Source organism: Marmota marmota, unplaced genomic scaffold, assembly GCF_001458135.2.
Source record: "Marmota marmota marmota unplaced genomic scaffold, marMar, whole genome shotgun sequence".
NCBI classification, from domain to species: domain Eukaryota; kingdom Metazoa; phylum Chordata; class Mammalia; order Rodentia; family Sciuridae; genus Marmota; species Marmota marmota.
Genome location: NW_026000108.1, coordinates 15,049,980 through 15,077,498, shown reverse-complemented (window position 1 = coordinate 15,077,498; position 27,519 = coordinate 15,049,980). Strand labels below are relative to the sequence as shown.

Sequence of the window (27,519 nt, the reverse complement as noted above, 5' to 3'; positions counted from 1 at the left end):
AAATGAGAGCCAGAGGAAAGGTGTGGAAGGAGGCACAGGCCAGGGCCTGACAAGTCTTAGGCAGGATGCTGATAGGAGGTTGGACTGTCTTGCAGGAAATGAGGCACTGCTAAGGAAATGGCAGCAGGAGTGTTCATGTATCAGAGCATTTTAATTCCAAGATTCCATACAGGAAAGGTGAAAGGACGAACTGCAGTCTAAGGCATTGAGGATCAGGGGTGGACACAGTCAATTGATATTAAAATGAAATCACTAGACAAAAAGATCTGTCATGTTTAGGAGAAGTAAACTTAATTTGGAAAGCTCTCTGGATACAAGGACTGTTAGGGTGTCAGAATAAAAAAAAAAAAGAAAGTAAAAAAAAAAAATGAGCCTCCTGGGATGTCAATCAGTGGTCTAGGGGAGAACTGTCAGGTGCATCAAAGCATCTCCTCATACATACTCCTTGAAGACTGTGGGCCCAAATAGCATCATTTGTCCAAGAAATACCACTGATAAAAGAAGAAGCTGGCAGGGGCTAAGGAGGTGTAAGCTAAGAAGTTAAGACAGGAGGATGGGTCAGCATGGACATGGGAGGAGCAGTTAGTGGAGGAAGAGTGGACAGTGTGAGAATGTCCCAAGTGCCAATCCCCTGTAACATTTCATCCACTGATGGCAGCTTAGTCTGCCATCTCCTTGCTGGTCCCATTCCATCATCTGCTTCCTGTTGCCATATCTGTCACTAGAAATTTGGCCTGTGTGTAACCTCTATCCTCCCTCAGTCTTCACCACATTTATCCCCCAAATTGGCTTTATTTTGACTCTAAGTAGACAAAGACATCTTTATCTAACCATGTAACTATTTTTCGGAGAGAAACTGGAATTACAAAGTCAAGACTAAGCTAATATTATCCTATTAATGTTTACTGTACTTTGTGCATAAAATTAATTCTAATATAGCCTTAGTTTAGCTTTAATAGGAAAGTCAAAGCTTCCAGTTTACATAAGAAAAACTATTACAGCTAGTTTACAGAGGTTGAGAAGGGCAAAAACTACTAGTTATTTCATTACTTGAAATAGTTTATGCTTCAGAAATATACCATTGATTTTCTGTAACACCTTTGTCCAATTTTACCTGTAAATTCAGTCTGATGTTAATAATGTGGGAATATGCATAACACTGCTGTTATAATGTTTATGTAATATACCAGTAATTATGATAAATGTTGATTATAACTTGGGAAATTAGTCGTAATGGTTATAGGTATGCATGTAGGTACAATGCTTTTCTTTTAAAGGCAAACAAATGGCTAAATTAATAAATATTGAGTCAAAACCAACATGAGGCCATTGCAGTTATTTTTCTAAGTTGACTACCTATTTGCAAAGTTTCTTGGAAGCAGAAATGATTGGGAAAGGATGATGCTATGAGGAGCAACACTATATTCTTGCAATGGCAGAGGGACTGCTTGGATTCTAAGATATTAAGAAATAGAAGTTTTCCACTTAATTTAAACCTGAAGGGCAGAATGAATAAGTCAGGAAGGACCCTGAATTTAAGTCTGATTAGATCTAATCTCCACTTTGCCACCAAGTGGCTATGAGACCCTGGGCTGAGTATTTTAACACTTGGCCTCATTGTTCATATCAGTAAGACATCAGCAACCAAGATAACTTCACTGAATAATGGAAGAATGGAAAAGTAATAAAGTCATTAAAGGTCTTGGTTCTGTGCCTTGTGTCAACTACATATTTGATATCTATTAGATGTTAACAATAAAAATATAACTTAGAGAGTTTTCTAACAAATATAGTTAATAATGATGTTGGTCATCATATTACATAGTGATGACCTGTCTTTGAATGTATTCAAACAACTGCTAGGTGATCACTCTGTCTGCAACATGATGAAAGATAGCTCTGCATCTGGTTATAATAAGCATTTATGTTATTATTTGCCTAAAATATCATTAACAATAGTAGTAGCTATACAACAATAATACTAATTGATGCTTGAATGAAGCAACCCAAAGGAATGAATTAGCATTCATTATGTTTGGCATCCTGTTGAGAAATTACATAATACTAATTTGTTTAATCCTTCTAGGTATTGCTAATATGCTCTTTTTAGCAAATGAGAAAAGTGAATCACAGAGAAGTTAAACAACTTGTCGCATTCACTCAGAAAGTAGGACCCAGGATTCACACTCAGGCAGTCTGGCCCCAGATTGTGTTAAAGTACATATAGATCCCCAATACAGATCCCAATCCCTTATCCCCATATCTTCTAATATGAAATCCTTTGAGCCAGAGGGATTTTGTTTTTCAGAGCCTTTTATATTTTAGAACTGCAATAACACATGCACACGCGCACGCACACACACACACACACACACACACACAATGGAAAGATAGATAAAATTAGAAATTGTTTCATGCCAATCAAGTTCAGGTTTTAGCAACAACATTCACTAAAAGGAGTTTTAGTGTAGAATCACCATCTCTCTCTGCCTTTCCAGTGTTTTTTTTTAAGTTCATAATTTTTAAAAATAAATTGTAGATGAAAAATTTTACTTGTATTACTAGCTATGTATTGGAGATAAGGAATCCCAAACTTAGATAGGTTGAGTTGTCCAAAGTCATTGAGTTAAGTATATTGGAACCTGGATTGAATACCAGTTCTCCCAAAGTTTCTCAAACCTGTGATTTTTAAGGAGGGGCCAGCACACTTTTCTGTAAAGGACTGAGTAGAGAGTTCTGTTGGCTCTGCAGGCCATACATCTTTTCATTTCATTCATTCTTTTAGAAAATATTTATCAAGCATTCCTATGTGCCAAACACTCTTCAGAGGTTAGAGATATGTCAGTGAACAACAACAACAACAACAAAAAAACGTGTCCTGGTGGAATTTGCTGTCATCCATCCATGGCTAATTTCTGTAGACTCCTTGCCTTGAGGGCTCCTTAACTTGGGTCCCATCCATAAGACTCTGGTGATTCCTGAGGACTGTGTTGCTGCTGTGTGTGTTCTGGGTGCTTCTTGTTCCCTCTCACCCTGCCACCCACAAGTGATCAGCTCCTTCTGCCACAATCTCTCTGGCCTTCTACTTCCTGTGGATTCTAAGTGCTTATTCCTTCAGTTCCCTGTAGCACAGTGGAATGTTCAATGAAACGTGCAGAGAGTACAAGATCACTGTGAGACAAGAGAAATGTATACAATAAATATGTATATAAGTTCCTATAGTCAGAAAACCAGTCCCCTATTTTTTCGTTTTATAAAATTTGTTCTTTTTAGATATTCATGACAGCAGAGTGCATTGTAACATATTTCAAACGTGAAGGACATATTTTAATTAGGATCTCATTCTTGTGGTTGTACATAATGTGCAGTTTCTCTGGTGGTGTACTTACATATGTACATAGGAAAGTTCTATCAGATTCATTCCACTGCCTTTCTTTGTCCATCCCCACTCCCTTCCATTCATTCGTCTTTGTCTAATCTGCTAAACTTCTATTCTTCCTCTCCACCCTTTTGCTGTGTGTTAGAATCTGCACATCAGGGAGAACATTCGACCCAAAGGTTTTGGGGATTGGATTATTTGACCTAGCATGATAGTCTCCACATCCATCCATTGGCTAGCAAAAGTCATAAAGTCGTTTTATTTTTATAGCTAAGTAATATTCCATTGTGTATATGTACTGTGTTTTCTTTCTTTCTTTTTTCTCTATCCATTCATCTATTGAACGGCACCTAGGTTAGCTCCATAGCTTAGCTCCTGTGAATTGTGCTGCTATAAACATTGATGGGCTACATCACTGTTTATATTTTAACTCTTTTTATTTTAACTCTTCTGATTTTAACTCTTTGGAATATACAGCAAGGAGTGGTATAACCAGATAAAATGGTGTTCTACTCCTAATTTTTTGAGTATTCTTCATACTGCTTCCAGAGTGGTTGCAACAAATTACAGTCCCACCAAGAATGTATAAGTGTGCATTTTTCCCCACATTTTTGCCAACATTGATTGTTACTTGTATTCTTGATTGTTGTAATTTTGACTGTAGTATGCTGATTTTAACTCTTTGGGATATACACCAAGGAGTGGTATAATCAGATAATCTTGGTATAGTTTTAGTTTGCATTCTCTAATTGATACAGATGTTTAACATTTTTTCATATATTTGTTGACCATTTGTGTTTTTCTTCTGTGAAATGCCCCCTTTTTTTGCGCATGTATTGATTGGGTTATTTGTTGTTGTTGTTGTTGTTGTTGTTGTTTGGTGTTTTCTGAGTTCTTTATAAATCCTGAAAATTAATGGTCTGAGGTGCATGTGGCAAAGATTTTCTCCTATGCTATAGGATCTCTCTTCACGCTCTTGAATATTTCCTTTGCTGTGAAGGAGCTTTTTAGTTTGATACTGTTCCATTTATTAATTCTTGATTTTACTCCTTGAGCTTTAGTAGTTTTGTTGAAGAAGTAGGTTCCTAATCCAACATGATGGAGAGTTGGACCTACACTTTCTTTTAGTAGATGCAGGGTCTCTGGTCTAATGTCTATGTCCTTGATCTACTTTGAGTTTTGTGCATGGTAAGAAATAAGAGTTAAATCTTATTCTGCTACATATGGATTTCCAGCTTACCTAGCACCAGTTATTGAAGAGGCTTTCTTTTCTCCAATGTCCTTGTGCTACCTTTGTCTAGTATGACATAACTGTATTTATGTGGGTATATTTCTATGTATTATATTCTACATGTCTGTTTTGGTGTCAATATCATGCTGTTTTTGTTACTATAGTTTGGTAGTACAATTTAAGGTCTGGTATTGTGATGTTTATGTGGGTATATTTCTATGTATTATATTCTGTACCATTGGTCTACATGTCTGTTTTGGTGTCAATACCATGCTGTTTTTGTTACTATAGTTTGGTAGTACAATTTAAGGTCTGGTATTGTGATGCCTCCTACTTAACTTCTCACTAAGGACTGCTTTGGCTATTTTGGGCCTCCAAATTTTCCATTAATTTCATGATGGCTTTTTCTATTTCTATGAAGAACATCATTGGAACCTTAACAAGAATTGCATTAAATCTGTATAGTGCTTTTGGTAGCACAGCCATTTTGACACTAGTAATTCTGACTCTTCAAGAACATGGGAGATCTTTCCATCTTCTAAGGTCTTCTTCAATTTCTTTCTCTGGTATTCTGTAGTTTTCATTGTAGAGGTCTTTTACCTCATTTTTGTTAAATTGATACCCAAGGTTTTTTTTTTTTTTTTGAGGATATTATGAATGGGATACTTTTCCTAATTTCTCTTTCAACTGATTATTCATTGGTATATAGGAACACAATTGATTTATGGGTGTTAATTTTATATCCTGCTACTTTGCTGAATTTGTTTATGAGTTCTAGAAGCTTTCTGGTGGAGTTTTTTTTTTTTTGTCTTCTAAATATAGAATCATGCCATCTGCAAATAGTGATAGTTTGAGCTCTTATTTTCCTATTCACATCCCTTTCATTTTTTTTTTCTTTTGCCTAATTGCTCTGGTTAGGGGTTCAAAAACTCTGTTGAATAGAAGTAATAAAAGAGGGCATCCCTGTCTTCTTCCAAATTTTAGGGGGAATGCTTTCAATTTTTCTCTGTTTAGAATGATATTGGCCTTTGGTTTAATATGTATAGCTTTTATAATGTTGAGGTGTTCCTACTATCCCTAATTTTATAGTGTTTTGAACATGAATGTATGCTGTATTTTGTCATATACTTTCTCTGCATCTATTGATATAATCACTTTTTTTGTCTTTAAGTCTACAGATGTGGTGAATTTTGTTTTTTAATTTCCATATGTCAAACCAACCTTGTATCCCTGGAATGAAATCCATTTGATCATGGTGCAGTATTTTTTAAATATATTTTTGTATATATTAGCCAGTATTTTATGAGGAATTTTTTCATCTATGGTCACTAGAGATATTGGTCTGAAATTTTCTTTCCTTGATGTTTCTTGGTCTGGTTTTGGTATTAGTGTGATGCTAAATTTGAAGAATGAATTTAAAAGGGTTCCCTCCTTTCATATTTCAAGGAATAATTTGAAAAAGATTGGTGCTAGTTCTTCTTGGAAAGTTTGGTAGAGGTCAGCTGGGAATCCATCTGGTCCTGGGCTTTTCTTTGTTGGTAGGCTTTTGATGGTGTCTTCTATTCTGTTGCTTGAAATTGAGCTGTTTAAATATTCTATGTCCTCCTGATTCAATTTTAGTGGCTCATATGACTCTAGAATTTTGTAGATGTCTTCAAGATTTTCTATTTTAATGGAGTATAAATTTCCAAAATAGTTTATGATTATCACCTATATTTCAGTAGTGTACATGGTAATATTTCCTTTTTCATCTGGATTTATATAATTTTTGTTTTGTCCCTCTTTATCTTGGTTAGCTTGACTAAGGATTTATCAATTTTATTTATTTTTTCAAATAATCAAATTTTTGTTTCATTTTGACTTTTTGAATTGTTTTTGTTTCAATTTCATTGCTTTTGGCTCTGATTTTTTTAAAATTTTTTAAATCTACTCTTTTGATGTTGATTTATTATTCTTTTTCTAGGGTCTTGAAATATAATGTTAGGTCATTTATCTGGTGACTTTCTATTCTTTTAATGAATGATCTCAATGCAATGTACTTTCCTCTTGGAACTGCCTTCATAGTGTCCCAGAGATTTTGATATGTTGTAATATTTTCTTTCACTTCTGAATATTTTATTTCACCCTTGATTCACTTCTATTTTTTATTTCATTCTTGATTTCTAATTTTATTCCATTATTATCAGATAGAAAGCAAGGTATTATCTCTATTTTTTTGTTTTCTATTTACTAAGATCTGCTGTGTGGCCTAAGGTATGGTATATTTTAGAAAATGATGCATGTGCTGCTGAGAAGAAAGTGTATTCAGTCATTGATGGATGAAATATTCTATAAATGTCTGTTAAGTTTAAATTATTCATTGTATTTTTAATCTGGAGCTTCTTTATTTAGTTTTTGTTTGGAAGATCTATCCAGTGATGAGAGAAGCATGTTAACATCATGGAGTATTATTGTGTTGTGGTTTATTTGAAATCCAGAAGGATTTGTTTGGTGTACATAGAGGTTCCTTATTTGGGACATAAATATTTATGATTGTTGTATCTTGTTTATGTATAATTCCCATAAGCAGTATACAATGACTTTATTTTTCCTTTTTATTAACATTGGCTTGAAGTCCACTTTATCTGAATATAGAAACCTATGCTTAGTTATGAGATCCATTTGAATGGTATGTTTTTTCCCATCCTTTTACCTTCAGTCTGTGAGTTGCTTTACTTATGAAGTGAGTCTCTTGCAGATTGGATAAAAAAAAAACCAGACCCAATAATATGCTATCTCCAAGAGACTCACTTTTTATCCAATCTGCTAGTCTATGTATTTTAATTAATGACTTTAGGCCCTTTTATTCAATGTAATCATTAAGAAAGGAATTTTATTTTCTGTCATTTTGATTTATTTGGGGTTTTTAATTTGAAATAGTTTCTCTTTTGAGTGACTATTCTTCTATTGTAGTTGCTCCGTTTGCTGGTTTGTATTTTTATTTTTTATTTCTTCTTGAAATATTTTATTGAGTATGTTTTATAGAGTAGGCTTTCTAGTTGTGAATTCTTTAAACTTTCTTTTTTTTACTATGGAATGTTTTTATTTCATCATAAGTTCTGAAGCTTAATTTTGCTGGGTATAATATTCTTGGTAGGATCCCATTTTGTTTTAGAGCTTGGTATATATTATTCTAAGACCTCCTAGCTTTGAAGGTCAGTTGCGATCTGGATTGGTTTCTCTCTAAATTTGACCTCTAATTTTTCTCTAGCAGCCTTTAAAATCCTATCCCTATTCTGTATGTTAATCGTTTTCATAATAATGTGCCTTGGTGTGGGTCTGATGTAATTTTGCATATTTGGGATCCTGTAAGCCTCTTGTATTTGATTTGCCATTTCATTTTTAAGGGTTAAGAAATTTTCTGATATTATTTCATTGAAAATATTGTGAATTCCTTTCATTTGTTTCTCTAAACCTTCATCTATATTGATCTTAACTTTTTTTTTTTTTTCATGTTACACCACATATTTTGGAAGTTCCATTCATGATCTCTTAACATCTCTTATCTAGGGTCATCTTTATTTTCAAGATTATACAGTTTGTCTTCATTGCTTGAAACTTTTGGTTTTATGTAATGGTGATGCTTTCCATTGAATGTTTAATGTGGTTTATTGATTCCTTCATTTCTAGAATTTCTGTTTGATTTTTTTTAGAAGCTTCATCTTTTTGTTGAAGTAATGTTTCACTTTCTGTATTTTCTCTCTGATATCGTCCTTACATTGTCCTTTACTTCACAGATTAACCATAAATTTTCTAAACTCTTTCTTTGACATTTCTTCCACTGCAGTGTCAATGGATTCTGTTATTGAAGTATTTTGCTTTGTTCCCTTGTTTTTTTTTTTTTTTTTTTTTTTTTTTTTTTTTTTTTCATGTTGTTTATGTCTCTTCCAATCTAAGAGTATGGATCTGAGGCAGTAGAGTTTCTATCCTTTGGACTTATAGTGTCCCAAAAAGTTTCTAGTACATCAAATAATACCAACAACCAATGCAAACAATATACAGCAATTCACCAAATAGTTCCTGCTGTGGCTTCTACAATGTTAATTGTCACAATGAACAGAAACAATATGATCAGTTATTGCCCAGAGTAAATACAGTAAGTTTGCAAAAGGTTTTATAATTTAGAATGGTGAACAGGGAGAGAACAGAAGAGCTATAGAATGTGACTATTATGAGGGAGGAGAAATGAAAATATAAGTAAAATATTGAAGGAAGACTTTAAGAGAAACCAATAGAGTTTGGTGTTAGTAGAAGAAAAGAGGAAGATAATTAGAAACAGATAAGAGAGTAAAGAAAAAAGGAGACAAATATTTTAAAAAAATATAAAATAAAAGAATATAAAACAAGGCAAAACTATACTAAAACTGAACCATAGAAGATAACTGACTTCAAAAAATTCTAGAAATGAGTAAAAAGGAGGCAAATAATAAAATGTATAAGTGCCTCTAAACTATTAAGCTCACAACTAACCAGAGAAAAAAAGAAGAAGGACAAAAAAAAGTTCTCAATGAAAAGTTAAGGAATTATTTCCATTGGAGTTCAACAAAATTCATCGTTTCCCTTCTCAGCAGTATTAGGTAGGATGGACTGGGGTGTGATGTCTGCTCCCTCAGGGGGTTTCTCTGAAGAGTAAGAGCAGATCTAATAGGAAGGGTTTAGGCCTGGGTAGGTTCCAAATTCTTTGTTGAGTGATTATTAGTCTGCTCCTCCTGGGCCCAGCAGTTGTCTCCCACACTGGAAGACCTTGGATTTCACTTGTGTGGTGGAGGAACCAATCCTTTGTCTCCTTCACCACCCATAGACTCAGGTTCACTCTCCAAACTCAACCACTCCATGCTTATTTTGAATTCCAGGCTGGGTGGTGTCCCTTCCAGCTGGTCCTTCACAGTGTCAGACTGGAGGGAGAGAGAATAGCAAGGTGGGTTTCCAAGGCCTGTATTCCCCTGTGTAAATCCCTCTCAGTGTCTGACCCCCGCCTGGTTATTTAGGCATTCTCTATTTCATGCGGTGTGGTTTTACCAAGCCTGCACTTTAAGCCCAGCTCAGGTTTGCCAGGGATCAGCCCCCACAGCTGCTGGCCCACACAGGGTGGCTGCAAATTGGCTCCTTTCTCTGTCCTCCTTGGCCCCTCTCCCAAAGAGTGGTAGTGTATATAACATGCCTTTTCAGGCTGGTCCAGCAGTGTCTTTGATGTCTGATTTTGCCATACCCAAGCATGCCACAAATCTCCTAAATATGTGGGGTCTTTTAATCCCCTTATCCCTTCACTTTGCTCCCAGGGAGACCACTCCAAATAGCATCAGCACAGTAAAAATATCATGAGGGATTTCTTCCTTATTTGATTATATCAATTCTCCTGAGTCCTCAGTCAGATTTGAATGTCCAGAATTACAGTAAAATCCCCTTTTTATTTTTTTTCCACCCAACTTGCTAAGAAGTTGCCTGTCTGCTTCCTTGGTTTCATGCCACAGAGCAGCCAGAAATGCAATCTTCTCTATTCTGCCATCTTGTGGGGGGGACCTCTTAATTCATTTTTTAAATAAAATTTTTACTTTAGATCAGTTTTACATTTATAGAGAAATTGTGACTACACCAGAGAGAGTTCATGTGCACTTCACATCCAGTTTCTCCTGTGTTTAAATCATAAATTAATAGTATATACTTCTCACAGTTAATGAACCAATATTGACACATTTCTATTAATTTAAGTTCATGCTTTATTTTTATTTCCTTAGTTTTTACTTAATGTCCTTTTTATGACCCAGGATCCCATTCAGGTTGCATTTCCTTTAGTCCCATTGATACTTCATGGAGTCATAATGCCTCCTAAGGCCCTTCTGGATTGTGATAGTTTCTCAGACTTTCCCTGTTTTTAATGGCCTTGGCAGTGCTGTTCAGGTATTTTATAGAATGTCCCTCAGTTGGGATTTATTTGATGTTTTTTCCCTATAATTAGTCTGGTGTGATGTGTTTTGGGGAAGAAGACCTCAGAGGTAAAATGCCATCTTATCAAATAATATCAGCAGTACACACTATTAAAATAATTTATGGCTGTTGACATTGACCTTGATCATCTGGCTGAAGTAGTACTTGTCAAGTTTCCCCATGACTGTTACTCTTTTTCCCCTTTTCCCGAGCCACACCCTTTAGATGGAAGTTATTATGCACAGCTCACACTTAGGGACTGGGGAATTATGTTCCACTTTTTCAATAGTCAATTATCCAACTAATTCTTTTTACTGGGAGATGTTTCTTTCCCCTCTTGGATATATATTAATGTATCCAATTATTTATTTATATGAGTATGAGATGATGGATATTTATCATTTTATTCTTTGTGTCATAATCCAGTATGAATTTACTTATTTCTCTTGTTTACATTGTTCCAGTTTGGCCTCTGGAAGCTCTTTCTCTTGGCTCCTACGTCTGTTTGACATACCTCTGTTAAGGCTGTTATGATTAAATATAGATCTAAAGAGTCTAGAAAAAATTTTGCCTGGCACATAGAAAATGCTCTATTGATGTTAGTGAGAAATGTTATTGATCCTGGTTAACATCTTTAATATCTGGTCATTCTCAGTGACTGAAATTAATTTCTGAGATTAATTAATATCTCTTTCTCTCAGTCTGTTGTAGTGCTCCTGGGTCTGTAACTGTTGGAATTTTTTTTAGTTAATCTGATCTTCCTATGGCTTTCACATACTCACTCACTTTTTCTTCATTGAAGTTAAAGCCATTTTCCAACTTGTCTATATAGTAATTTAATGGCAAGAGTTATGACTTCCTGACACTTCCAAATGTTCTATAAATGTTATTAGTAATTGAATTCCAATTACTGAATCATTATTTCACCTCACCCCACAATTATGTTCTGTAAAGCCAGAAAAAGAGACATAGCATATATTTATATCATGCTATTTTGTATCATCTCACCTTATTGCTTCAGTTCTAGTTAAAATGAGAGCATGAGTTTCTGACAGAGGTCTAGGTTCAATTTCCATTTCTGCTTGCTCCCTGATTCTGCCTAGGCTGAGCCGCCTGTTTTCTCTGAGGATCTATCAATAAACTAAAGACCACAGTGCACATTCATAATGGTTATATGGGTGGCTGACATAAACTAATGCATGGGAATTGCCTAGCACAAGTTTCCACACATATCACAAATTGTATTCATTATTACTATTAAATTTCAGTGGTGCTGGGCTTCTTACCTACTATTTCCTCTTCTTTCCTAAGAAAGTCAGTCAAAAATGACAGGAAATAGAGAAGAATGTTAGTGCAGTGTCATTTATAGTAAAGAAAATTTGAAATTTAGGTATTCAGCAATGAAAATAATTGTGAAATAAATTGTGATATATTGATATAACTAAGCAATGTTGCAAATTTCAAATTGCAGCTATTAGTAGAAACTAAAATTAGGGATTAGTGTCTACAACATTTTCAAAAAAGAATAGAAGAGAAATTAAAAGGGAATATCTGAGTAATAACTTTAGTTTCTGGTGTATTATTGTGTTTATATGCATGTGCACACACAAAGGGGTGGTGTGTGTGTGTGTGTGTGTCTGTGTGTGTATGGTGGGTTCTAGTTCAAAATGTTCAAAATTCATATAATTGCATTATTAGGTTAAACCATGTAAAATATTCAAATACAAACAACTTCTTGTGGTTCATCCTAAGATAAGGTTCTTCAAATAATGTCATAATGAATTTTTAATTGTAAAGTAAAAGCTTGTAATGTTAAATAAAAATATGGAACTCACTCTCTCTATATATATCATAATTATTTTATATGTATACATAACTATTACATGTTATTTTATATATGTGACATTTACTGTAAATATATGCTTAGATATACATGAAGAAAGACAAAATGGAAATGTTAAATATGAATAGGTATTGGGAATGTATGTGAGTAAATGCTTCTCCAGTACAGTTTTCTTTATAAGATCAAGTATTATATTTTTATACATGTTTATTTTTTATTTACATTTATGAATATTATTTTTAAATTCATCAATTTTTAAAAGCCACCAGTGATATGATATTAAATCTGAGAACTTCCTTCTAGTTTAACTGAATGTGGCTATAATCATCTTCCAAGACAATATCTAAGTAGACATTATTGTGTTTCAATAAGTATAAGGAAATTAGCTCTTCTATGTGGTAAAGTTAACCTACAAATCTTGTAAATATATTTCCTGTTATTTTTTAGACATGCTGATATATTTTTTAGTGTCAAGTAAATGCAAACTTTAGGTAATACCTGAAATTGTATCTTTCAAATATTTTCAATAGTAACTCAACCACTGTGGAAGTTTGACCTATTCAGAGAGGTCATGCTAGGGAAAATAAACAACCTTAAATTGCTTTGTGAAACTATCAAAGCAAGCATAAAATAAGAAATATACTGAACACATGAATGAACACTCTTCAGAGTCTCACTGCCTAACTAGTTAACCCTTTTAACCTTTGACGAGTGACCAAGAGTGTTCTCATCTGCACTTTGTTGCAACTGTCCCCAAATGCATCATTCTCAGCCACGGTGGGCTTTGATTGACAAGTGGAGATTCAGGAGACATTCTGTAAAGCCTTAGCAGATGCATGAAGGTCAATGCTAGACAAGAGCAGTTTGTTATAAAAATCAGACCTTTATACCTTTCTCCTTTTGCCTTGATAAGAGAATGAAAACTAGAATTCAGTATAGTTCTCTCACCGCCTTATCATTTGTATACATGGAGGAACAGATATAACCTCCTTACACAGATAAAAGTAAACGTGCACAGTATTCTTGGAGAGGTTTTTGTTGTCATTTTGAGTCTTGCCACTTCCTGCCTGAGACATTTCAATCCCCATTCAGAAAAGCACAAAACTCTGATAAGACAAATCCTGGTTTTTGTTTTGAACAATCAAAGGTATTCATTCCTCTTTTGAGATAACTATGTAGGGACTTGGGGTGAGGCTCAATGGTAGAGTGCTTGCCAGGCACATATGAGGTCCTGGGTTCAAACTCCAGACCACCAAAACAACAATGACAACAACAAAAAACAAAATACAAAAACACCTGGACTGAAATAACTGCATCATTGCTATCACTATGTGAGATCAAAGGAGGGGTTCTCAAAGATCATAGTGATCTTTTAACTATGAAGTTTCAGGGTTTGTAGTATTTAAGAGGAAGGTGTAAGTTGGATGTCAGAATGGAAATCAGCGTACTTTTGTTCACAAATATTAGAAAATCATATACCAACTGACAAAAGCATTGTAACAATGTTATTAACTCACAGGAAGGATAAGACCAAAGATAGGGCTAGCTGTATCCTCAGGGTGAGCCCATGTATAGTTGCAAGAATATTATCTGCAGCCTTTGGGCTCCATGATTAATTGCTCCTGAAGCACAAGAAAGGAAAAAAACGTATATGTCCTCTTAGTCCTAGCAAGACTCCAAAAGTTCTGAGAAATTCTTTAACTTGGACTAGGTTCAATCATGTACCAACCACAATTCTAATTATCTTACCCAAATAGATGAAGTGAGCTTCCGGGTTTTGCCTAGGTCATGTTCTGTCACTAGAGCCAGGGATGGCATGAGCCTCCACAGAGCTGATGGAGCACCAGTAGGAATGAGAAGCCTGTTAGGGAGGTGAACAGTAGAAGATTACACCTATGCTAAAAAGGCTATCCTTCTTTTTGGACTGGGGATTGAAGCCAGGAGCAATGTGTCACTGAGCTCCATCCTCAACCCTTTTTAATTTTTTTTTTTTTAATTTTAAGACAGGGCCTTGCTAAGTTGTTTAGGACCTCTTCAAGTTCTGAGGCTGGCCTCAAACTTGTGATCCTCTTGCTTCAGCCTCCCTAGTCACATGTATTAAATGCATGTGGCCTCACACCCAGCTTAAAAGGGCTATCTTTAAATTTCTCACTTTGACTCCTATGTGTTTTGTTTGGTTGTGAAGCCAATGCCAACAATGAATCCTATAAGCCAATGGTTCTAAACTGTGTTCCCTAGACCAGCAGAATAGGCATCCTCTTGGAACTTGTTTGGCATGTAAATTCATGAGCACAGCCCCAACCTGGTGAATCAGAATCTCTGGATGTGGAAGCCCAGCCAGCTGTGTGGTAGCAAGCCCTCGATTCTTCTGCATGCTAAATTTTGAGAGCCATTGCATTAAGCATGTTTTCAAAGACCTTGTATCCTGCTCTCCATTTCAACTAATGACATGTAACTATAGCTTCATAATATGAAATGTATGATTTTACACTGAGCTGATGACCTCTTCTAGCACTTAAAAGTCATGCATTCACCTTTTAATAATGCTATTTTCCTATGCTCTGCAAGGACTATGGTACAACTTCTTAAAAAGCCAAAGCTTACAGTTGTACAAGTTGTATAGTGCAGAACTCCAAGGGGTGTCATTGTTTCTTAGTTATGGTATATTAAATATTTCATTTCCAGGAGAAAGAAAATATTTTGAGGAAGGTCCACGGCATTAACTTTACATCACTGCGATCAAAATACCTGAAAAGTAAAACTTAGTGGAGAGAAAGTTTATTTTGGCTCAAGGTTTCGAAAATTTAGTCCATGGTCAGTCAACTCCATTGTTCTGGGCCTAAGGTTATGCAGAACAACATGGTGGAAGGCTGTGGTGGATGGAAGTTTCTCTCTTCCTGGTGAACAGGAAGCAGAGAGCAAGGGGAAGGGGTTGCAGGGAAGGTGAATCCTTCCAGGGCATGCCCCCAGTGACCCACCTACTCAAGTAATACTCCACCCGCCTACAGTTACCATCCAGTCAGTCCACTCAAACTAGAATGGACAGATTAGGTTATTATAACTGAATCATTTCACTTCTGAATATTCCTGCATTAACACAGGAGCTATGGGGGTTACCTCATATCCAAACCATAACATCCTACCTTCCTTTAATTTGTACAAATCATCTCCTTATCTAGCAGCAGAACTTTCTCCTTTCTCCTCAAACCTTTGCTTTTTACCTTTTCTATATGCCCTCCTGTGCCAGCTAAGGGAAAAAACCTCCTCCTTTCACTCCATCCACCTGCATTCTGGAGCCCTCCCACCTATTCAGGACTGTCAGTCCATTTCTTACTCTTATTTTTAAGGTTCTTCCTATCAGTAATCAATATGCTCATTATTAGAAACCATTCTTGTCTCCCTCTTCTCCATTGAAACTTTTCCCATTAGTCTATGGTGACCTCTGTGTTTCTGGTCCAGGGAACACTGTTCTGTCCTCAGCAGCAGCCTGAATCAAGACGAACAGTCCCTTCTAGGAAAAACCCTCTTTCTCCTTTATCAACTGCTTTTTAAGATTCTTTTACAGCTTCTCTTCTTTTCCCTGTTTATAAAATATTAAGAATTTTTTGTGGCCTTCCTTGAATCCTCTTTTCCTCTCACCCTACATTCTATCCTGAATGAAGACAGGAAGTAGGTAAGCATGTTATCCAGGTTGTCTGGCTTCCAGCCCAAGCTCTTAGCCACTGCCCACATGTGATAACTTGATTTCTAATTAACGACTCTGGTCAGTCTGCTGCTTATGGAAAGCCCACATTTATTGTTAGTGGCTATCTTTCACTGGAAGTATATTATGTGCATGCTTGTATTTTAAAAAGAGGATCTTGCTGGGCGGAGTAGTACATGCCTGTAATCCCAGCAGCTTGGGAGGCTGAGACAGGAGGATTGTGAATTCAAAGCCAGCCTCAGCAAGGGCAAGGCACCAAGCAACTCAGTGAGACGCTGTCTCTAAATAAAATACAAAATAGAGCTGGGGATGTGGTTCAGTGGTTGAGTGTCCCTGAGTTCAATCCCCAGCACCCCCTAAAAATAAAATAAAAGCAGAATCTTTCTGGTAAAGTATATTCACTTGTAGTAGAAAGCCAATATCACACTCAGTTTCCTTACGAGAATGTTAAGAATTGGGAGAGCTTTATTCCTGCAAAGATCTCCAAGAGACAAATAAAAACACTTCAGTCATTTTGCTAAATAGATTGTTCAAAATCCAGAGGGTTGTTAACGTTGCATCCATTATTTGAGAGAGAACTTTATTAGAGTTCTAAATTGTATTTTTGTTTCTTTTTAGGATTTCATCAAAGGTCTTTCCATTTTACTCCGAGGGACAGTACAGGAAAAACTCAACTGGGCATTTAATTTGTATGACATAAATAAAGATGGCTACATCACTAAAGAGGTAAGAGAAATGCCACCAACACAGCTCTCCTCTGGACCATTTTCATTTCTTCAAAATAATGAACAATTGCAATTATTAATTTAAATTTTTTTTCAGGAAATCCAAAGTATGTGGTGATAGAAGAGAGTCATATTCTAATTAAAAAATCTTAAATGGGTAGGACTAGTTTAGGATCATCTCCAAAGAAAATATATAAGATTATACCTTTACTTCCTACAGGCAGTTATTATTGTTGTTATTATCTTTTGGTACAAGGGATTAAACCCAATGGCTAATTAATCACTGAACCACAACTGTAGTAGCCCTTTTTATTTTTTGAGACAGAGCCTCACTAAGTTGCTTAGGGTCTCACTAAGTTGCTGAGTCTGGCTCTTAACTTGAGATCCTCCTGGCTCACCCTCCTGAGCTGCTGGGATTATAGACATGTGCCACCATGCCCAGCTCCTATAGGCATTTTTAATACATACTGGGAATTGAATAAATATTGTGCTCAGAACCAGATGGGAAAAGATGTGTCCAAACCATGGGAGAATACTTGGCCAGAAACCTTTTTCTTCTTATAAAACATGACCCATATGGAAACAAGCAATTTTGCAATCATATGGATTGTACTCTGACTTGTGTTTCATGAGAATAAACTGATACAATGGTGGATTCTCCAAGCATACTTCCAGGCAGGCTATTCATATAAGACACCCAGACCTAATGGTGTTAAAAGGACACACTACCTGAATCCTGGGTATTCTCAGTTGCAATGAACATTATGTGACTGCATCACAACAGTATGCTGATTTTACATCCTTTGGCTATATACCAAGGAGTGGGATAACTAGGTCAAATGGTGGTTCCATTCCATGTTTTCTGAGGAATCTCCATAATGCTTTCCATAGTGGTTGTACCTATTTGCAGTCCCACCAGCAATGTATGAGTGTACCTTTTCCCCCACATCCTCGCCAACATTTATTGTTACTTGTATTCCTGATAAACTACCATTCTGACTGGCCTGAGATGAAATCTCAGCGTAGTTTTAATTTGCATTTCTCTAATTGCTAGAGATGTTGAATATTTTTTTCATATATTTGTTGACCATATTTACTCTTCTGTGAAGTGTCTGTTTAGTTCATTTGCCCATTTATTGATTGAAATCTGCTTCATTTTGCAACTAAATCAAAATTGATTCTTACATTCTGATTCTGCTGCAAAAGGCAAAAAGCTGTTTGTTGGTTTTGCCTTTGGGACAACAAAAAGGCCTCTCATGAAGAATCAAAGAAGAATTTTAAAAATTTGAAACATTTGGAAAAAATCTGTCAGTTTCTTACATTCTTTATACTTTGTATACAGACTTGTGTGGCTCTTTTTTTCCAGGAAATGCTTGATATAATGAAAGCAATATATGATATGATGGGTAAATGCACATATCCTGTCCTCAAAGAAGATGCTCCCAGACAACATGTTGAGACATTTTTCCAGGTAGGAATAAAAACAGAAGTCAGGGAGGGAGGGAAACTAGGAGAAAATTTCCTGATATTTGCAAGCCACTGTGATGATTCAAAAGAAGGCAAAGGAAGACAAGTTTTACTGAAAGGGACAGAATAATAGAAAACTTAACCATCTTGCTAATTTAATAATTTTGAGTTTATTGTAACCCTGATAATTCATTGAACATTTATGATATCAGTAAGCAATTCTCAAGTTTCACAAGTTTTCACTTATTTCCATTCAGTTTTCACAAGAATGTATGAAGTTATAAACCCTCATTTTTCCATTTTACAGATGAGAAAACCATGGCTCTAAAAGTAGAGCAAATTGTCTGAGCTGTCATGTTTAGAAAACAGGATTTTTTTTTTACCTAGGGCAGAGTGACTCTAGACCTTCCCATTGTACTAAAAAAAAAGCACAGCATGGAAGGATTTGGTCATATGATTTGTATCCTAAGAAACCTCAAATTCCTGCCATGATGCAATTCTTCCACATAAAACAAGCAGATGGGCTTTCTTTTTATCCACTTTGGCCACTGGATTCTGGTGTAAGGGTAGCAAAAGATAAGTGTGCATAAAATGTTTTGTTCTTTTCTTCCTGAACAGAAAATGGACAAAAATAAAGATGGGGTCGTTACCATAGATGAATTCATCGAAAGTTGCCAAAAAGTAAGTACTGACAGGAAAAGAACTGCCCCTTTTGTTTCCATAACAGGTAAACAATATGAACTGAGAAAAATATAAAGATCAAATGTCTTAACTCAGCACTCCTACAATGTATGAGAAAGAACTACTACTCTGAAAACAAGTGTCAATTTATACGTTCATTCAATCAGCATTACATAGTGCTTCCTTGAGTTAGGATAAGTACAAAGCCCTAGAGATACAAAAATTATATAAGGACTGTGTTTTGGTTTACCAAATCCTCAGTGAATATTCACTATTGACAATAAAACATAAGCAACTTGAATGGCTCTTCTCCTGGACTTATATGTATACATCTATCATGTCTCCATAGAATTAGAATTTCAATACAGTCACATATGTATCACAAGTCAAGCTTATAACCTATTTCTAAAAGAAACATTATTGCTCTGGTATATGTAAGCAAGAAATGGCTTTTTAACTGAAGCCAGTAAAGGTCTTCAGTCACAAAAAATGCAGAATATAAAGTTTTTCAAAGGAGAAATCTGTACATCTGGGAAACCCAGTGTTAGCTCACTAGAATTATTAGACTTGATTTGTTGGTAGAACCACAATTAAGGATTTCTAAAGTAATGATGGAAACAAAGAAATTTTTTGATGCTTTAGGTTTTTTTTCCCTTACTTTTTATTGTTCTTTATCTTGCCTGATGCATGCCTGTTTCTTAGATCATATTTCAAAGTAATGGTCTTTCAAAATAATTAACATGGTAACATTATCCTGCCTAATGGTGGTGTCATTACTTGGTTTCAAGCCATTATTGGTTCAGCCACTATTTACCATGACTATAAATAGCTCACAAAGAACATTCACAAAATTGACAAGAGCTTCTAAAGAATCCAGTCTGTCCTCATAGCTCATTTCTAAGGAATATGGTAAACTGAACACAGCCATGTGCAAGGGTTTCTCCTAACCAATCCTTTCTCTGATTTGAGGCTATTCATTTTTTTCATTTAATTTTATTTATTTTGTGGGGCATAATTAATTTTTTTACTGCAGTTTTATAGTTATACATAGTAGTTGGGTTGTCCCAACAAATTCATATCATTTTTAGGGGCTCCTAAAGGCCACACAGATTTAGCCACAACTGGAAGACACAGAAACAGAAGCACAATTACTGCAAATATTCATTCTTCTTAATCCACCTTCCAGATTCCCATGCCCCAAACACCAATCCTTAGGAAGCTGGGGCATAACTCAACACACATAGTTTCTTTGCGTCTGTATAAATCTTCTGTGATTTGGCTTGTGATCTACCTGAAATGTCAAAATTCTCATTTGCTCACTTTGAATTACCAGTGCCTCCTGGTTTCCATTTTGGCATTATCATTTGAGAAATATTCTCTATTAACATCAAGATTTAAATAAAGCATCTGAGCCTGGTACACTCAAGAATACATTAAACAGACTCTCCTGGGAATCATGTGGAAAGTGGATAGAGAGTCATTTACATTTGCAAACAGTATGTTAGCTTTGGCATAGGAAGTTGGTGGGAGGAGGCAATACTTAAAAGGCACAACAGATAACTTACCATGGCAGATATGCTGAATTTAATCCCTCTGTTTCTCCCTTACAGGATGAAAACATAATGCGCTCCATGCAGCTCTTTGAAAATGTGATATAACTTGTCAAATAGATCCTCAAACAGATAAATGTGAACTACCCTACCACACTTAAGTTGGAGCTACCACTTTTAGCATAGATTGCTCAGCTTTACACTGAGGCATATTATGCAAACAAGCTTTGTTTTAATATAAAACAATCCCCTGAAGATCTGATTTTTTCCATTATAAATTTGCATCCTTTTCATAATGTTACTGAGTCCATGAGATGTTCTAACTCATTTCAAACTCTATGAATATTCAAAAGTAATAGAATTTGGCATATAGTTTTGATTCTTTAGCCATGGGATTATTGAGGCTTTCACATATCAGTGATTTTAAAATACCAGTGTTTTTGCTACACATTTGTATGTATTCAGTCCTAGGATTTTAAATGGTTTTCTAAAATATCTGCATCGGCATTTAATTTCCAAATTTAATTTCACTTAATTCCATTTATATAACATTAACAAGATTACTACCAAAACTAAAAAAACATAGTCCCAATCACTATGTATCTCCCACCTTCTGTTAAAGACATTAATTTACTGGCATTTTTTATAACATCTAACAAATTAGTTTATTATCAGATATCAGCATATGCCTAATAAAACTTATTTTAATAAGCATTTCAATAAGCATTTCTTAATTTTCCATAATGCATATTATAGCCAAGGCTATATATATATATATATATATATATATATATATATATATGAAATTTTGGATTTGTTCAATCTCACAGGTGGTTCATTTTCTATTGTGTCATTATGTGAAGTTCAAGAAGGTGTGAAACTAAGGATGTTTACAGACATATGCAAAGGGTCAGGATATCTGTCCTCCAATACATAGTAATGCTTAAATGCTTAATAACAAGTAATCCTTAACAGCATTAAAGGCCGATTCATCTCCTTTCATCTGACTTCCTCACAGCATGTTTATATTATAAGCCATTCAGGGACAAAGAAACCTTGACTACCCCAAAGCTATTAGGAAAAAACAGCAAGCAGAATTCACTTTGAAAGCACCAATGATTCTATCATATTGAGAACTAATTTCAAGATTTCATAGAAAATGAATATAAATGCTGAATAACTCATTTGGATTGTACTATGATTTAGCTTATCATAAATCTCCAACAATTCAGATTCTTAAGTCAAAACTGTAAAAATTGCCACATTACCATAGATAAACATATCTTCCCTGTTTTGTAGAATATCACAAAGACCAAGAGGCTATAAGAGGAGGAAATTTGCAACTGTCTTTGCAACAATAAATCAGGTTATCTATTCTGGTGTAGAGATAGGATGTTGAAAGCTGCCCTGCTATCACCAGTGTAGAAATTAAGAGTAGTACAATACATGTACACTGAAATTTGCCATCGCGTGTTTGTGTAAACTCAATGTGCACATTTTGTATTTCAAAAGGGAAAAATAAAAGCAAAATAAAGTGTTTATAACTCTACTGTCTGTTATAACTCTTTATTCTAACATTATTTTTAAATGATGTTTTTAATCTAGTACAATCATACAGCATTGTCTAAATTACATATCTTTGGTTGGTGTTGAATACGAAGAAGAAAAATCAAAGCAAGACCAGTGGGCAGGCAGCTGTGAGACTATATAAAAAAGGCACTACAGCCAGGAGTGGTGGGGCATTCCTGTAATCCCAGCAGTTTGGGAAACTGAGGTAAGAGGATCCTAAGTTCAAGACCAGTCTCAGCAACCTAGGAAGGCCATAATCAACTCAGTGAGACCCTGCCTCTAAATAAAATACAAAAAAGGGATGGGGATAGGGCTCGGCAAATTCAATTCCCAGTACCAATCAATCAATAAATAAAATGAAGTGGGCACTGCAAAGAGGTTAATCCAGGTGTTTGAGGGACAGAATAGGAAAGGGCATTCTTAGATGCTTCTGAGATTTAAGATATTTGCTTCCATGTAAAGTAGTGATTTCACATCTCCATTCTTTGTAAGTATCATTCTTGTTTTGGATTTAGTATCGATACTCAAGTTCATTATAGCCTCTCTTCTTGTCAGTAAGATAGGTCTTATTCTTGTTTTCTATTTCTCTTCCTCTATGTCTTCCTTTTCCAGAATGATCTAGAGTCAGCTATGACATCAAAAATTCTGAACTATATCTGTACACTTTATCTTTTTTGTTTATTCTGGTACCAGGGATTGAACCCAGTAGTGCTCAAACACTGAGCCATATCCCCAGCCCTATTTATATTTTTTTTCTTTTGAGACAGGGTCTCACTAAGTTGGTTAGGGCCTTACTCATTGATAAGTCTGGCTTTGAACTTGGAATCCTCCTGCCTCATCTCCTGAGCTGCTGGGATTACAGGCATGCAATAAGTTATATCTTAAAATTTCTTATAAAATGCTAAATTAACTATTAAACATAAGCAAGCACAACAAAGTCACTGAATAATATAAGTTTTAAGATTTTAATTCCTGAATATCTGTATATATTCATAAATATTTTCAGGCTATGAAATGCAAAAATAACATTTACTTAAATACAATTAACACCTGAAGTTTAGGTAGTTTTAACAAGTTGTAATAAACAACAAACCTGCAGTAGAATTTACACACTTAAAAAAATTTCTTAAAAGTAGAATACTCTGGAAAGTAATTTTTCCAAGCATTCTACATAATAAAATACATATTTATTTACAAATAAAAAATAGTGAATTCACAAGGATTAATCCAATATTTGAAATTTCTATAGCTTGATATATATAAAAACTAAGAAATGGCAAAAAAAAAAACCCTATAAACATAAACATACAGCTACAAATAACTGCAAGTGTTACAAATTAAAAAAGCACTAGAAAATAAATACAAACACACCTGATCTTATAAACTCAATGGTTCTTCACACAAATGATAAAAAAAACGAAGAAAAACCACAAAGTTATACTATTACAAAAGTTCCTTTAATAACCTTCCATTATTAGCCATTCCTTTTTGTTGATGAGTAACCTTCACTATGATTCGGCAGGTACATATACTTATCTTAACCTAGTAAACAACGACCGGTGGTTGTGATTTACAAAAGAATGAACTGAACTGAACAAGGTTTCGTGGGTATCCATGGTCAGTGTATGAGACCTGTCAGCAGGAAGATGACTTCTCTTGCCTCCCTTATTCAAGAGCATATCGAGCAGTATGTTGGAATTTTGGATTTGATGATTATAAGGCTTCCCTGCCAACAGAAAAATAGTGCAACATCATTATGCCATGAAGACTAACATGTAAGACTATGCTAACAAGCATCAGCATGTGCAGAAGTATCCAAAACAAAATGGGTAAGAACAAAATGATGGAATGAAAAGTAGACCTTTTCTTTTCCGAGTTAAATAAAATATAGATTGTTTCTTCCTTTTTTAAAAAGTATCTGGAGAAGCAGTTAGGAATCAGACCAGTATTCAAATTCAGCTTCTCTCAGTTATTTCATTGTCAAACCTGGGCTCTGCACCTCAGTTTCTTGATCTTTAAAGGAGATTAACAACAAACTCTACCTCTGAGGATTGTTAATAAAGATTAGGTGAGTTTGATGCCTAAAAGTACACAGAAGAGTACCTGTCATGAAGTAAGCTCTTATATAATCAATAAAGAAAGATCAGGGTATGTTTATAAGTGTATGGCTTTCCCACAACAAATAAGCATGTAACTAAGAAAATTAAATTAGGCTAGGAATGAACTCATCACAATTTAAGGCAGGTAGCAAAAATATTATTTACAAGAAGTAACTCATTGTCTGTAACATGTTTTATTTATTTCTCCAGAAGGTGGATCTTCACATCATTATAATATACAGAGACCCTAAGAAAAGTGAAACTGCAATAAAGAAGAATCTTTTTACAAAGACTAATTTTTGACATTTAAATAAACTTAATAAGTTTTGAAATTCTTAGAGGAGAAACATGATTCATTAAGTTCATGAAGAACTGCAAAGTACCAAAGGCAAACACGATACTAATGAAGCAAAGAGAAAGTCCTTGATACGCAATTTCAGTAGAAATTTTTCTATTGCAATTACATGAATTATTACTAAAGTTTTACATAGGACATAAGGAGAGTACAGATATCTGAAGAAAATAAACAATACCTTAGAGCCCTTATAACTATAAAATCTCTCTTTTATTTAAAAAAAAAATCTGTCTTAATATCATTCAAAGCAAATGAGATTATGTGGCAATAAAAAAGAATTACTCTCTCTAGGACCCTGGGATTGGTCAAGCACATCCTCTGTATTCCAGCTATCAATTTATCTGTGCTGTTTTAAAATCTCTTTACATGCTAATAGCTTCACACCAAACACACACACACACACACACACACACTTTTTACTGCCCGAATCTGCACAGGTCCACAGAACATGGAAAAGCATTTAGGGAGAATTTCATATTAAAAAGCTGACATCTGTATGTAGCATCTATTTACTTCCATTTCATAGGGGAGAAAGGATAAATACATTTTGAATTTAAATTCTTGGTACAGAGAATTGTGAGTATTTCACTTCTGCTAAGAGTCACTGGATTGATTAATGGCTAGTTCTCAACAAGATGTGTGAATACTAATCCTCTGCCTAGGTCTTAAATCACAACATAGAAATTTATTATCTAGTAGGCTTAGGGAATTACTGGCTCTTCATAAACTTTATCAAGGCATTCATTATGAAAAGAATACAATCAAAAAAGTCATTGGAATTAGGTAATTTAGACAAAGTTTAAACTAAATTGTTCACCATTTTACAATTTTTATAATCTTACAAATAATTCCTTTACAAAGTACCTAAAATGAAACAAAGTTATTCATTGTTAAGATAATTACATGTGGTTATATTATTAAAATCTGATAAACCGTAATCTCCAAAACAAGACTGTTGTATGAAAATATTTCTAAAACTAAATTATGTGAACACGTCTTTCAAATGATGAAAATACAATTAACCTAGTTATTTGACACCAAATAGTAACAAAATACCTTGAAAAGTTAGAATAATCAATTGAACTATTCAAAATGTGTGTGTGTGTGTGTGTGTGTGTGTGTGCGCGCGCACGCATGTGTGAAACTCAATTGCCCAGTCATTTAGAAGTGTCATTTCAATCCTTATGATAGATTCTTAAATTCTGAGGCAGAAAAGATGGCAAATTCAAAGGAAAAAAGAGAGCTGGGAGTGTTGCTCAATGGGAAAGTACCAGCTCAGCATGTACAAAGCCCTGAGGTCAATACCCAGCACCAAATAAATAAAAGTGGAGGGGGGAAAAACTCTGTCTTCCATGAGCTCTGTAAATGAGATATTTTTTTCCTCTGAGTTTTTCAATGGTCAAAACAAAACATTTTAAATATTTTAAAGGAAGAAGCTAAAGCTACAACGCATGGTGTGCGTTGTGTGAGCACAGTGAAAAGTAAATAGCCACTGGGTTACCAAGAAACTGTGACCTGAGTCCCAGAAACTGTGAGCTCTAAAATGAAAATATTACCTTCACATGTTTACTTATAGCTGAAATGAGATAATAGATTTTAATAAATAATTTTATAATAGAATTAAAAGTTAAAACCAAACCAAAAACATGACTTAATGAATATTCTACTTACACCTCCACCATGATGCTCTAGCTTCTGTAATGCACTTGTGATTGGCTCTTTGAATTTCTTGTCCATTAGTCTCTTGGAAAGCTTTTGAAGACCATGGGTGAAGGTGGGGAGATGATGCAGAGGTTGAAATGATTTGAAAAAGTAACAGTTCAGCCATAGACATAAATAAAACTTGATAAACATCCCATAATTTGAGATTTCAAGGCTTCTTTTAAGAAACATCTCATTAAAATTTATATAAAATAGACATCATTTTTAAGGCCCGGGCCATATAAAGTTGGTTTCTGGTCCTTCCTTCTCTCAGGAATAAAAAGTAACCCAATGGAAATACTTCACACCATTGAACATTGAATAAAAGGGCCTGTCAGCCAAGCCAATCATCAAAGATTAGGCAGGATTAGAAGACACTATCAGAAAGACAAAAAAAAAAAAAACAACAACAAACAAACAAGAGAAGGGCAACTTGAAAGAAAGAGATTCACAGTCATTTAGTTCACTTTCTTCAGATTGTGTAGTAGTCCCCCCACCTTCTTGGATTTTTTTTTTTTTTTTTTGAGAGAGAGAGGGAATGGCTAAGTTGCTTAGGGCCTTGCTATGTTGCTAAGACTGGTCTTGAATTTGGGATCCTTCTACATTAGCTCCCAAGTTGCTGGGATTACAGCCATGTGTCACTGAACCTGGCCCCCATCCTCTTTGTGGATATTTCCAGCCAGGACTTCCTACTAGGGTATTGATTAACCTTACCTAAAAAAAAATTTGGTCCTTTTACCTACCTCCTGGATGGTAACCTCTAAGCTTTTAGAATGTCCTGCCACACAGGAGTATCTCTATTATCCTGGGGGCTTTTGGCCATATCAGATGGTTCACACTAACAATGTGACTTATGGTGGGGGCCTTGGGTCAAAGTATCAGCTAGATTCTGTGAGGGTTATGGACTAATCTCTAAATGCACAGGCAGGCAGGCAGTCATGCCCAAGTGACAGACTGCAACAGAAACCCTGGACACCAAGGCTCAGGGTGTATGAGCACTTATAATTCATAGCTAATTAACACAAGTGTAATACCATTATACTGTTCATTAAGTTTTATAAATTCAATTTTGTTTACTTTTCATTATTTGTCTAAACTCTGCTCTTATAAGCACTTCCATTTTTACTGTCCACTAGTAAAATGCATTATGAATTACTAAGTCCAATCTCAATATTTTCTGGTTTGGATGATGATGTGTTCCTTTTTGTTTTTTAAGGTTTTGAGATATTTGAATGATTAACTTGAAGAAATT

The 27,519-nt window shown here is 35.0% G+C and overlaps 2 protein-coding genes across 13 annotated transcripts in view; one reads left to right on the top strand and one right to left on the bottom strand.

Annotated features, from left to right (window-relative positions):
• The window catches only part of Kcnip4 (potassium voltage-gated channel interacting protein 4), a 1,063,150-nt gene extending 1,041,893 nt beyond the window's left edge, over nt 1-21,257 (top strand). For all 5 annotated transcript variants that reach the window (XM_015481989.1, XM_015481998.2, XM_015481995.2 and 2 more), the window contains 4 exons: nt 16,739-16,846; nt 18,212-18,316; nt 18,931-18,993; nt 20,604-21,257. In XM_015481989.1, the coding sequence (XP_015337475.1) occupies nt 16,739-16,846; nt 18,212-18,316; nt 18,931-18,993; nt 20,604-20,651 (324 nt within the window). In that variant the 3' untranslated portion in view covers nt 20,652-21,257. The remainder of the gene's footprint in view (nt 1-16,738; nt 16,847-18,211; nt 18,317-18,930; nt 18,994-20,603) is intronic.
• The window catches only part of Pacrgl (parkin coregulated like), a 51,626-nt gene that overhangs the window by 6,667 nt on the left and 17,440 nt on the right, over nt 1-27,519 (bottom strand). For 4 of the 8 annotated variants that reach the window (XM_015481986.2, XM_048784267.1, XM_048784268.1 and 1 more), the window contains 2 exons: nt 26,238-26,318; nt 23,064-23,838 (listed from right to left, as the gene is read on the bottom strand). In XM_015481986.2, the coding sequence (XP_015337472.1) occupies nt 23,782-23,838; nt 26,238-26,318 (138 nt within the window). In that variant the 3' untranslated portion in view covers nt 23,064-23,781. The other 4 variants (XM_048784271.1, XM_048784270.1, XM_048784272.1 and 1 more) reach the window with 3 other exon arrangements.